The following is a 13,569-nucleotide window of genomic DNA, read 5'->3' as shown; positions in this document are numbered from 1 at the left end:
TAACACATCAATATGTCAGTGAAACCCCTGGTAAATAGCCCAGGAAACAGCAAGGGTCAGTTGTAGTTCTGGAAACAAAGTCCTGCATCTTACTAGGTAGAAATACTGAAAGAAAGACTATACCAATCTTGGAATAAGCAATTGCACTAATAGCAGTTAAAGCTTTAGAAAAGTGTTCCAAAAATGTAACCATAATGGGTCTTTTTGGTTTATTTTACAGGGTGATCTCCAAAGGACGATAGCTTCAAGAGAAGTAGTTGGACCTATTAGTAGCATTGTTGATTTCAGTGATGTCCTTTCAAGCACAAATACAGAAAGACTCTAGGAGAGATTAGCAATGAACTATGACTGAAGAAGGATAAACTCAGACAGAACCAGGACAGAAAGAAGGCTCCATAAATCAGTACTAAAGGACAAATATCTGTCTAGAAATCAATTTGTTTCCAAAATTTAATCTCATGATGCACAATTTTAACTGGTAAATGTGGCTGATGTAAAAACCAGCATCTCTTTTAAAGTGTTAATAGTTCTCTGTAAGACTGATTGTTCCTAGAAAGCATAGAGTTTGAAAGTTGTTCTTCAATGCCTCAAGTATTAGAATTCTTTCATAGCATTCTAATGATTATTTATCCTACATAGAAAGCTTTTTTGTTTTAGCAGAAGAGAAAGACAAAACTAGCAGATTTATTTTGCTGCACAAGTTGTTTAATTTACATTGTAAGAACTTGCTGTTTGTGTGGCATAAGGATTGATCATCAATTGTCATTACTGAGCTTTAAGGTCTCTGATATATATAGCAAGATGTGACATTTATATACGATAGGATACTAAAAAGCTAATAGACTGCTTGTAGTTTTAAATATACTAGCAGGCAATATTAAAAAAAATGAGGTCCCATTGCATCCTCAGTTTTAGGACAGTAGGTAACCTCTACTTATGTGCAGTTTGCTCCTTGTTCTTAAAAAAAAATAAAAAATAATAAAAAAAAATCACTCCCACCTTGTATAATGGATGTCATTACCAGCAGGCACTGCCACACTTCCAGAGCTTCCATAGCAGAGACGCCCATCAGTACATGTCCATCACACACATCTTTGAACTTGGCACCAAGTGCGTTATCTAAGCCAGAGGTAAGGGACACAAAATGGTGACCTCACAGTCTTCATAACACAACTTTGACAACCCTACTGCATCTTTTACAGGTATTTAAATTCGGTGTATCTGGAATAAGTATCCTCCACATCAGGGGAAACCAGGTTTCACTGGTTGTCCCACCTTTGAAACCCAGCAGGCAAAGTGCATTGTACCAGATCAGTGCCATTCCACGGTTCAGAGATGGTGAACACAGTTAATCCCTACTGGCAGCCTCCCACACTGACATCTGTATTTAACATAGGACCTTTACAAGCACCACGGTTTGGACAATCTTCATTACAAAACATTCAACTGAGACATGGACTATTTCCCCCTATGGAAATCTTCAGACAATTATAAAACTCAGTGGGAGATTCCACTACTGGATAGCTCTGTGGGAACTGGAGCTTGTTTAGCATGAACACCTGCAGATTATCCATAACTGCAGATTATTAATAGCATATCAATATATTCATAGGTGGCTATTCATTACCCAAAATGTATACAAGCCTCAGGTACTTTTTAAAAGACCTCCAGGTTGTATCAAGCTTACAAGTTGTAACTGAATAGCACCGAGATATTTGGCTGAAGTCCTCTGAAGTCGCACATTAAACTGATATCCCAAACTGTTACAAAGTCCCATTCCCTTCAGGCAGATGAAGCCCAAACATAACACTGTCCTCATCTGAGGGGTACCAAGCATCAGTGAGCAAGACAATTCAAGTCAAAGGCAGCAGTGTTATTAACCTCTGGCCTTCACTGCCTCTACAAAATACAGGATCACGGTTGGTTACAAGGAAGGGTCTTACAAGCAAGAGCAAATTTACTTCATGATGTGGGAGAGGGATTGCAGGACCACCTTGCAGGACCTGCAAGATGCATCATCAGATGCCAGGAGAATAAACACAGACCCTGTGGGAGGGGAAAAGACGGGTCAGGGAGGCTCAAGCATGGGAAAAGTGCGGGGAGGCAGGGAATGAGAATGTTGATGGGAAGGGGCAGACAGAGAAGCTGCATATTCACAGGTTGCTGCTCAGTAACCCTTGTCTGGCTGAGACCACTTGCCATGCTTTTATTGATTAAGTATTACTGCTTGTTTTCTATGTTATTGTGCTCCTAACTTTGTGTACACATGCATGTTCCAATAGCAAGCACACAAGAGAAACCCCAAATCTATACATACCCTAGGTTCAGGATTGACTGCACAACACACCCAAGGTCTAGACATGGAAAAAGGTCATGGGCAGAGAATGGAGAGACTGAAGAATATGAGCATGTACTCAAGTCACTGTAAGCATGTATGTATGTTCCACTAGCAGACTTTAAGCAAGCGGAAACATGATCAGGCCAGTTCTGCAGTTTCTGTTTTAAGCAAAGACATCTAAGAGCACCGTACTCTTGTTTAGGGTAGTTGTTAATTTATGGTCATGGCTGTAGTGCACAATTTAAACTGCGTGAGCAGGGACAAACAGCAGCACTGGAGGGGAGGAATCCCATATAACATCCTGTTCACAAGATGCGGCGATCCGGAACAAAGTGGTCCCTTACAGCTCATTCAGTTTCATTTGCAACAGTACACATGAAAGCCCAAGGACAGTAATTTAACCATTAGTTTTTAATGGTGTTATCCCAGTGGCTGCTTTTCTACTGAAAGCCAAAGTATGTCAGATCCACAGACAGAAAGACAAGCAGCTGTCACCTACAGCTACTTGGAATTCCTCTGACATCTGTCAGTACTGACACATAGACATGGCACTATACCTAAGTGCCCATATCTACTGCTTCAGTGAAACATCTGTGTAGTTCAAGACAATTAAAAGTCATTAAGTAGGCAGGCAACAGTTCCCAACATAGATGGCAATGATACCACCAAAAGGTCATCCAAAGAAGTTCAGTAAAGACTAGAGGTAACACAGCAGAACCAAACTTCAAATACATTTTAACTCAAGCAGACAAGTTTTTTCTGGTCCCTCAGTTAGGAGTGGTCCTGCACATTGAAACATTCTGCCCTCTGACTGGAATGACCAGGTGAGAAGCACAGCAGTTCTCATGTCTCAGCACAGGCACTTCTGACATAGGCTGCACCTTTGTCTGGTGGGGCGCATCCGTCTTCAGCTGTGAGCTCTAGTAACTCCTCACCCTCGCGGCAATAATGAATGTCCAGGTTTCACTGGAAAGAAATCTGTAAGGTCTCATTCAACACACAGAAGTATAAGCATTGCTCATGGTGTTACAGAAGACAGATTGAGTGGAGAGACACGACGTGTAGGAGTGTTGTTTGCTGACAGGGACGCAGGGAGGAAAAAAGGAGCAGCAATATCTGCGGATGATGTTTCTCCTTGGTTGCGGAGCTGTAAGATCTGCCGCAGCAGGGCCTTCCCTTCTTCTCTAGTCTGAAAAGGATTTGTAAAAACCAAAACAATACACCTATGGATGGGTAGTTTCTGGGTCAAATTCAGTAGGTAACCAGTGTAAGTTACAGTACTTTGTCATTCTGTATCTCTGCAAGCTATAAAAACCATCCTAATTTCTTCTGCTATTTAAAAATGTTACGGAATTTAAAGCCTTTCCTCCCTTTACCCACCTAATTTGCATGTCACTTTGGTATTTCAGACAGTGGCATCATCAACCACTGAAGCTGCCTAAATATTCCAGCAAAAAGTGGATTGGAAAAGTTTCAAATCAGTTGAATTCAGATTCTCTAGAGTTCCAGACAGCTTTGCTAAGCACAGGCCATGCACCCTGCACTCATGGCCAGTGTCTGCAAGTGCACACTTATAAACATCGCAGAATCAGTCACATACAAACATAAGCACTATTATAAACTACGCACTGTCTACACACAGAAAATGAGAAAAAAAAAAGTTATGTGAGTACCATCATTACACAGCATGTGGAATCTGTGAGCGTTTAACCACCTCCTCAAACCAAGATTTTCAGTAGTCTTAAGACTGCCATATGGAGCCTCAAATTCTTCTACTTATTAAACACCAATGAGACATGGTTCAATTTTACTATCTACACCACATTCCATGACTTTAGTCAATCATAAGCAGCATTAGTGATCAGGTATACAGCACCACCACTTAGGATATGACCTGCATGGCAGACAGCCCTCATTCACTCAATAAAGGATCCCTTCTGCTCACGGGGGAGGAAAAAAAAAAAAAAAAAAAACTTTCCAACCCAAACCATTCTATGATTAAGACTGAGCAACTACTCACATCATTGAATGCACAGCACTTCTGAGCACAAGCGGAGGCTTCATCCCAGAGCTTACACTTGAAGTAGTACTGGGCCAGGTAACGGAAGGCAGTGCTGACCTCCAGGTGTTCCACTATCTCCTGCAGTGAGGGGGGTAAAACCCATCATCTGTGAGTGCCCTCCAGGCTAGCTCTATACCATGTTTACTTCTTTTATTCCCAAGATACCATCTTACCCCACAGGAATAGATATCCTGGATGTATTTGATATAGCACTGAGCTGCCTGTTCAGATTCATTCAGCTGTTCATGCAGCCTAGAAAAGGAAGAAAACAGGCCACTGGAACAAGACAGCACTGTTGAAGACCTTCCTGGTCTACAAGAAAGTACCTACTTGCTCTGACTCAGTCTAAAGCCAGGTCTTTTCCTTCAGAATCTGCATGACATGCACCAGGTACTGCCCCTCATGGAAGCAGATGACCCAGTTTAAGAACATTTACATGAACAGGAAGCAGCCAGTCAGGTACTAACTGCCAGAAGCAGTGACAACCAAAGCAGGGACCTTTGCTTAGTCTATCACATTTCCTTTAGTGCTCCTTCTTCCCCCACTATATCCCAGAAGTCTTTGTAGAGCAGCTTCACCCTCTACTTCCCCTTTTCCTTCCCCTTCATTTTTAACACTTTATGTTACTTTATCTCCCTCAAAATATTAGTGGCGATGTCACAATGTTCATATTTATTTCACATTAAACCCTCTCCCAGGGTCACAACCACATAATGTGGGGAGGGAGATAATAATAAAAACATAAATCAATCTACAATTTTGCACATCATCTACTATCAGAGATTGCTTTAAGTTTCAATACAACAAATACAATTGCCTGATCAAAACACTTCAGGATTCAGGGGTCCCTTCCAACCCACACTACGATTCTCTCTAGTTAACCCAAGAGGGACTGGAAGCTAAAGCTGGACACAGAATTAGCAGTCACTACAGACCTAACAATAGCAGTTATTACAGAGCTACTAATACCACCTAACAGCAGCTCCTCGTTTTACATTTCGTATCGTATCATTAGATATCAAAGTGCAAGTTGCATTTAACATAGTATTGACAGTTCAGTGACAAAACATACTCACTTTGCTAGTTTCACCAGTGCCATTTTCTCCACATCTCCTACAGCATAAGCTCTCCAATAGCACTGCCGAGGAAGGAGAGTCAGTCAAGCACACCACAAAAGTGACTCCAGCTCATGACTCATGCAAGCAGGTTAGAAACAGAAAACTACATGGCTGTCCAGCAAAGGGGCACATGCCATCTGTAGAGGACCCTTTTTATTTATCAGCAGCTCTAGTTACATTGCAGCAGAACTTATCCCATTGTAAGCACCACAGAAACTGTTCCAATAAGCTCCTAGCAACATGCCCAGTGCATTTACAGTGGCACCAGCCACACAATTGTGCTATAACTCCTCCTAGTGTCCTGGGAGACATCCTAACGTCCTCCTCCAAACATCAGTTCTCACTCACCTTTTTAGCTTCCACCAACTGATTGAGTTTCTCATAGCATTCTCCTAGAGCAACCAGCATACGAGAATCATTTGGTCTGTAAAAGAGCAATTCCTAAATGCAGCTTAATGGACAACAAGCTGACCTCAGGATGGGGTAGTGGGGGAAATCTAGACATAGCAGTGCCTGTCATCCCCTCTCATATAAAACATCACTTACACTCCTGACCAGCATTCCTCAGCATTTAATTGACAAAGCCTTTGTTAACTGTTAACTAATGCAACTAAAAGGGTTTGGAATAGTGAGACTGCACAAGCCACATAGTATTGATGTTACTCTTCCTTCCCCAACTTGGTTCCTATATGTAAGTTTCTTAGCTAGTAGCAACATGGGTCCATTTGGAACCTTACCTGAGCTGGTGGGCCCGTCGGTAGTAATAAAGACAGTAAAATGGCATTTTCAGGATTTCGTAGGTTTGCCCCAAGCCATACCATGCTCTGTAGTCCCTTTTGTTCACCTCTATTGCATGTCTGTCAAAGGAGATGAATCAGTCAGAATAAATACAAAGATACAGTTCAGCAAAAGGCTACCAAATAACAAAGACATTACTTCAATCCTTATGTATGCAGATTCACACACCATTTTGTGCAGTACACAAGTGATACCTATAAGCCTGGATAGCTGCAGATGTGTTCTTCATTTCCATATACTCATGTCCCATAAGAGTCCATGCTCCCAGATAACGAGGATTCAGTTTCAAGGCCCTCTGGAAATAGAGGGCTGCTTTTTCATGCTGGGAACGCAAACTGTAATAATTCCCTAAAGCAAAAGTAACAATATTTAAATACATTTTAAAAATAAAACCAAACAAAAAACCTCAAACACACAAACAAAAAAACTCAGAGAAGTAGAAAAGAGATGGAAGAGGTATGATCGACCACCTCCCAACTTAAATTATAAAGAGTCCCATTAAAGGCAGATGTGACTAAAACCTCAAGAGACCTAATAGCAGTCTGTTCTCCAGTGTTCTGCTCAATCCTTTTCCAGTTGCATTAATCAAGATCCCAACCCCTTGTCCTTAAAACTCATGTCATCACTTAACAAATTAATTTTCTGGTCCAGGCACACAATTATTTCCATGGAGTTTCAAGACTATAAAGGGATTATCAGCTACACTGGTCTTCATAATGATTTCTTCAGTTCCTTTCTGCACTGAGAGAACTACAGCAGTTCTTACAGAGCAGAGCAAAGAAAAAGGGTGCTTTGTCATTTGGTCCACATTCACAAAGTAGTTTTGACAGCCTTGCTGTTTAATCCATTTTCCACAAGCTTTCCTTACACAGCTTGCACACAGCATAATCAAGACATGTGAAAGAGCTGGCTCTCACCAATTACACAGCAGGTCTCCACACGGTACTTGTCTATCTCACAGAGATTGTGAGCCAGATAGCTCAACTCAGGCTTCATGCTCTAGTGAAACAAAGAAACAAGAGAGATTAGAAAAGCAACATGTTACTGTTTCAAAGATAAGCTAGGCAATTAGCAATGTACACACTGTATCTGTCCATGGAGCTGTGAAGCAGAAAGCATAAGTCAAAAGCCTATATTCAGAAGCTAGATAGCACCAGCTGCTTTGCCAGTGTTTAAAACATCTCTGAAGATACCATCATTATGGACAGACAATAGAAAGAGTGCTTACCCTTACATATAGCAAGTTGGAGAAAGTGTCCATGTTTTCTATCCTGTAAGGATCTTGTTTCCTTAGCTCATTAAAGATGGATAAAGCTTTGTCAATATCTGAAGAACAGCAGACACAGAACAATAACGAGAAATGCTAAGTTGGCATTAAGAGGCTTATTCCTCCTGGTTAGTAAGTGTCACTGACCTCGGATATTGTGGTAGGCAACTGCAATCTGAGAGATGATATAAGTGCTTTTGGAAAATCCTGCATCAATGAGACTCTGGTACTTCTGCAGAGCCTCCTCTATCAGCTGCAGCTCTGTATAAATGTGTGCAAGAAAGAACTCTTTCATCCATGTATCTGGCAACGACAGGAACTTCAACTAGCGAGAACCAAAGAAGAGGAGGAAGAGATGACAATCAGTAGTATTCCAAGAACCACCTGAGGCAAAGAATCCGTTATCTTCCCTCCCATAATTTAGCAGATGGTCTTGAGGTAGGAGGCTTTCCTGCAACCGCTTTCTTATACCATAACAGCAGCTACAAAAGATCAGTATTAGGACCAGGAATTAATATCAGGCTCTTCCACAGGAAAGACAAAATAATGTCTAAGTTAACAATATTGAAACAGAAAAGGAGCATTAAGACACTCAGTCTAAAAACCAGTACAACATGGACCACAAAATTCTATTTAGTCACTCTGCATCTGTCCACATGACTGCTGAAACTGCATAACTGAAGCTATTTCATTTGATTAACAAGTGAATAAATTGTCCTCAAATCTGACAGCACCTGGCTTTCGATTCAGCCATTGGCCTTGTTTTTCCATTAAATTCAAAGTCCTTCAAAGGCTCTTCCCACGTTTGAGCATCAATATCATATCACTGTTTTTTGATAACCTAAGTGAAGATACTCTCATCAAAAATACATTTCCCTTTTACCAATCTCTTCTGTGCCACCTCTACTTTGTTAAATATTCCACCAGCCAGAACTGACTGAAGAATTCCAGGAGTCAAAAAGTCCCAAGTGCAAAGAAAAGTAACCTATTTTGGTTTTATATCAAAGTTCAGTTCTTTCATACAAAGTAACACATAGGAGATGAATTGTATTTTACAAAGGGAACACCCATGTTACTATATTAGTTTTAAAAGCAGGGATTCTACACACCCTTCCAGGCCACCAAAGTGCTCAATAACTGTGGAACTAGAACCAGATTCAGGGAAGAAAAACAAAACGAAAACCAAAGTTATCTTAGAAAAGTACTTCAGGAGGATCTCCTCCACGTGCTTCATGTGACAGGGCAATAAGCCTGCTGACAAATGCTTCAGAATATGTGAACACGCCATTTCTTAAACCACTTTGTGAGTGAATGAAAGGAAATCAGCCCTGCCTGCATAAAGATTCTCAAACTACAGCATGACAAGCAATTGAAGAAAAAGAGGCTTTAACAACATCATTTACAATCTTGGATTGCTTTGCCTGATAGTCTAACAGAATAAAGCAGTGGCTGATATCAATCTTGTTGCAACTGAATCAATGGTTACTGAATCGTGTTAAACTCTGGAATTTGTTACCACATCTTGATATCTCCCAAGTTTTACCATCTCTTTATCTGTAATCAAGTTGCAAAGTTCCAGCCAGGCTCCCCAATGCAAAGGTAAGACATGGGTAGCTTCAACGAACACATCTATGGCTTCTTTCCCCAGGTCCAGCTTCCTCAGCACGACACCGTACCTGTAAATAAAGTTATCAAGTTAATCAGAATCACAACACTGCATGTTCACACAAACAGAATCATGGATGGGCTTGGGTTGGAAGGAACTCTGAAGCTCATCTAGTTCCAACCCCCTGCCACAGGCACAGACCCCTTCCACTAGAGCAGCTTGCTCCAAGCCCCTGTGTCCAACCTGGCCTTGAACATTGCCAGGGATGGGGTAGCCATAGCTTCTCTGGGCAACCTGTGCCAGTGCCTCACCACATTCACAGGGAAGAAAATTCTTCCCAATATCTAATCTAAATCCACCCTCTTTCAGTATAAGTTCATTTAAATATATTACAAATGCATGCACTTACAGATAAAGGCCAAATCCATCCAATTCCCGTGCCTTGTGTTTCTTGCTAAGCTCAACTCGCAATTCTCGTAGAGCTTCATTTTTCACCTGTCCTTTTTCCAGAGGTCCTGCATGAAGAGAAAGTCAACTAGGTTTCAATCCAGAGTCCTACCACAGCAATCACAAAGTCCAGGCTATATTCAGAGTCATCAGTGACATGACCTGAAGGCTTCCTCTTTTTAGAAGAAAATCACTTAATCTGATCATCTGCTTTAACAGAAGAGCTAATAAATGAAAATCTGTAACCTGTATTAAGCCAATGAATTGAGAAAGAATGAAAGAAATGTTATACTATTTCAGTTTTATTATCAAAAAACTGAGAGGGGAAAGCCACACAGATAAGGTGATTTACATGAAAAGGCATTACCTGAAACTTCAATATATTGTCTTGTGTTTCTTGACACCAGAGACTTACCCAAACTATCCACTGTTTCATCATCCTTCTTCTTTTCCCCTGACTGTGGAAAAGAGAGGAAACCCAAAATTACATCATAACAGTATATTCCTTACGCCCACTGCAATGCCAGCAGCAGCACGTGAACTTAAACTGAGCCTTCACAAACACCATGGTCCTAAAAAGAACAGTCCTATCCTGCTTCCCCCAGGCATGTAACTGGGAATTCTGGGTGCTCATTCAGAACAGAAAAGGGAAAAAAAAAAAAAAAAAGGTATGCCAGAGAGGGGTGGGCAGCAGAGGAATTTGGTGTGAAAAGGCGATCTTCCCTTCTGTCTTACCAGGTATCTAGAGTACATATACAAGAAGTAAGCTTTCTGACTCTTGCATCCCCGTAGAAAATAGGCAGCCCTGTCATATTCCTTTAGATCAAAGTAAGACTTGGCTAACGTGTAGGCATCCAGATCACGAGCATCCTCCTGCAGGGACACAGAAGAGCTGTAAGACCTCAGAAGCTCTGACATGCTTTAGGACAATTACGTGGTTACAAAAGATCAATGAAATCGCTCTGGAAGCTAAAAATGTTTATTCATCCTCAAAGATGGTTTGAGGACAATCAGGAAAGTACCTCTATTCCCTCACATGATCAGATTCCTAGATCTCAGATAACATGAACAGACTAATCAGAAACATCTAAAATACACAGTGAAACTCCAGAAAACAAATTGTGGCAAGGTGCCAGAAGACATGAATTGACTATTCAGCAAGTATGAACAACCACCAGTAAGTAACCTACTTAGGAATTCCATAGCAAATAGTATTAAGTGCTCTGAAATGCACTTGCGATGTGTCACACTGCTATAACTTGACAAAACAGGCACGTACCTAAAAGCCCACCTATACACCTAAGAACACAGGGACAGAGATACAATTTTTATCTTCTGTAATCTAAAGTATCCTAAAGAGCACGAGTTAAAGGCACGACGTAATTTGTACTATAATAAATTTTGGCCTTGGTAAAAACAAATAAACCCCAAAATTAAGTAGCATAATTTCAAGCTTTGCTTAGAGAGAATCATGTTATAAGGACAGCCACACATGGAACACCTCCCATCCGGGAAAGCACGCTCAGCTCTGTCTGCCCCGCTATGGAACAAAGCTCTGCACAACCACCAGCGCCCGGAGCCCCCTCCTTCCTGCGCGGGATTTTGAAGTGATCGCGGTCGCGGTTTTAACCCGGTGCTGCAGGCAAGATCAACGGGCAGCACTGCACCAACCGCACCGTCCCGTCCCCCCCCCCCCGAGCCTCAAAGCGCTCCCACGGCGGCGGCCCGCCCTGCCCAGCTAGCCCGCGGGTGCCGATTCTTGGGGCGGCAGCAGCCCGCTCCGGCCGTACCTCTGTGAGCGCAGGCGGCGGCGGCAGCTCGCTCAAAGGCAGCGGATCCAAGGCAAAGGCGAGCTCGGAGGCCCTGCGAGGGGAAAAACGGTTGAAGCGGAGCCCGCGCGCGCGCCCGCGCGCCCGCCCGCCCGCGCGGCTCTCACCACTTGCCGCTGTGCTGCAGCCCTCGCTCGCGACTCCGCTCCGCCACGCACAACAGCTGCTTCTTGATCTCCCGCAGGTCCGAGAAGTCGCCTCCAGAAAACCCCGCTGCCGCCATTGCACCGGAGCGCTCCCAGCCAATCACAGCCCCACACACTGAGTACCCTTCAGCACCGTAGACGCAGCATTCTCTTTGGCTGAGCTCGAAAAGGCTCGTTGCCAATCAAACAGACGCGCTGAATCCTAAAAGCCTGACTGGCTAACTGGTGCTCTGACTGGCTAACTGGCGCTCTGATTGGCTAATTGGTGCTCTGACTGCCTAACTGGTGCTCTGACTGCCTAACTGGTGCTCTGACTGCCTAACTGGTGCTCTGACTGCCTAACTGGTGCTCTGACTCGCCATCGCCGGTACAGCTGCGCTCCGGCACCGAGCCAGGCTGAAGGGGGAGCGAAAGACGCGGGGTCAGGCTCGTTCCGCCCGTTGCTATGGGTGCAGCGCCTCAATAAGCTCCGGCCGGTCCGGCTCAGCTCGGTGCTGTCTGCCTCGCTAGTCCACCTAGGCTGTTTACGCCTCGGCGCTATCAGGCGCTTTTCTATTCGAATCTGTCCGACTCCGTCAGCCTCGGTTCTTTCCGACTCGGCTTTGTCCGCCTTGTTTTTGTTTTTTTTGTTTTTTTTTTTTGTTTGTTTTTTGTTGTTGTTGTTTTTTGTTTTGCTTTGTTTTTTTTGGTTTTTTTTTTTTTTACGTTAAAATAAAATTTCTTATCTAAATGCAACTGAAGGTTACCTGTCAGAAGAGGTTAGAGGTCTGCTCTTGTCTCTCCTGAAGTGTGTCGTTTCACGTGTCAGTTTACGAAGGATAATATTGTACAAAAGAACAAAGGAAAGACCTCTTTTGACGACGTTTTGTGTTTGTTGATTAAAAGAAAATCATTCCTCCCACACAGTATTAATAAATGATCTTGATAAACGTTGGAACTGTGTATAATGTCCCAGTACAAATTCTTGTTCAAATGCAGATCAGGCACTGCATGTGTAGTTGGCCACGTGATTAGGAAGGGGAGGCAGGGGATTTCTTTCGCAGTTGATGCCAGATCTGCTTTTGGACCGGCTGGGATAAAGTGTTTATAAAACAAGAGGACCATGCTCTTTTTGCCTTCTGCTAGCCATAGGCCTGGAAATCTTAAGTGCCTACTTCACTCCTGTGTCCGCTTCGGCTCTTTCCGTGTAGGCTCTGTCCGGCCTGCCCTCCTCAGCTCTTTGCGTCTCTGCCCTCTGGCTCTGTCAGACCGCCCTCGTCTCGGTTCGTCGCTTTCCTGCTCGGCTCTTTCCTCCTCGGGTCGGCGCTCTCCGCCTCTCTTCGGCTCCCGTGGAAGTTTGGCGCCCCGTCTGAGGAGCGGTTCCGGGTCCCGGCCCTACTCCTTCCCGAGAAGTGGGCACTCCCGGTGCGGTTTCCAGGGCTCGAGGTGTTGGCGGGAAGTATGTCCCGTGGGACGGAGAGGGGGTTTCCAGTGCAACGAGGTGGGCTGGGTTACACGAAGTGGAGGGGCTCCCAATGCTCCTTTCCTTTCTGGAGGGGCAGGGGGTACCTTGATGCCGGCCTCCCCGCTCCTCTTTTCTGTACTTTGCCTTTCTTCATTCTTACAGAGTTTGCCCTAGCCTTTGACATGCCGAACGTTATTAACTGTGTGGGCTTTTTGCCTTTCACTGAGGTACATCCTTGCCTTTCTTTAACAGGTGTCTATACGGAGTGCTGGAGACTGAGGACCAGCACTGTGGTGTGTTGACGCTGCAGTGAGGAGGAAAAAGGACTGGAGAAGACTGGAAGAGAGATCCTTTGGTGGAGTCTGAGCAGCGGTTTGTGCCGTAAGGACACTTTCGGGAGGGCCCTTCCCGTTCAGCACAGCTGAAAATCTCACCCATTTCTGACTTAGTGTTTGAATTTTCCCTTTTCTTTATGTAATCAAAATTTATCTGGCTTGAGTCTTAGACTGGCGAT

At 43.6% G+C, this 13,569-nt stretch overlaps 1 protein-coding gene across 2 annotated transcripts; it reads right to left on the bottom strand.

The window, feature by feature from the left end:
- Positions 1-2,726: 2,726 nt before the first annotated feature.
- On the bottom strand, positions 2,727-11,692 carry CDC23 (cell division cycle 23). 2 transcript variants are annotated; one of them, XM_057412405.1, is made up of 16 exons: positions 11,573-11,692; positions 11,427-11,499; positions 10,372-10,509; positions 10,052-10,094; positions 9,599-9,704; positions 9,127-9,259; positions 7,731-7,908; positions 7,545-7,642; positions 7,234-7,315; positions 6,511-6,664; positions 6,256-6,375; positions 5,867-5,942; positions 5,477-5,538; positions 4,574-4,652; positions 4,359-4,478; positions 2,727-3,527 (listed from the first exon to the last, which is right to left on the bottom strand). In XM_057412405.1, the coding sequence occupies exons 1-16, from the start codon at positions 11,686-11,688 to the stop codon at positions 3,357-3,359; spliced, it is 1,749 nt and encodes a 582-aa protein (XP_057268388.1). In that variant the 5' UTR covers positions 11,689-11,692; the 3' UTR covers positions 2,727-3,356. The 2 variants fall into 2 exon arrangements, with proteins under 2 accessions (XP_057268388.1, XP_057268389.1); XM_057412406.1 differs by having other exon boundaries at positions 11,576-11,692.
- Positions 11,693-13,569: the final 1,877 nt, after the last annotated feature.

This window comes from Pezoporus wallicus, unplaced genomic scaffold, assembly GCF_028554395.1.
Source record: "Pezoporus wallicus isolate ANWC-B61680 ecotype Strahan unplaced genomic scaffold, APGP_CSIRO_Pwel_v1 contig_7842, whole genome shotgun sequence".
NCBI lineage: Eukaryota > Metazoa > Chordata > Aves > Psittaciformes > Psittacidae > Pezoporus > Pezoporus wallicus.
The sequence above is the reverse complement of the archived record's forward strand: the minus strand, read 5'-3'. Positions and strand labels throughout refer to the sequence as shown.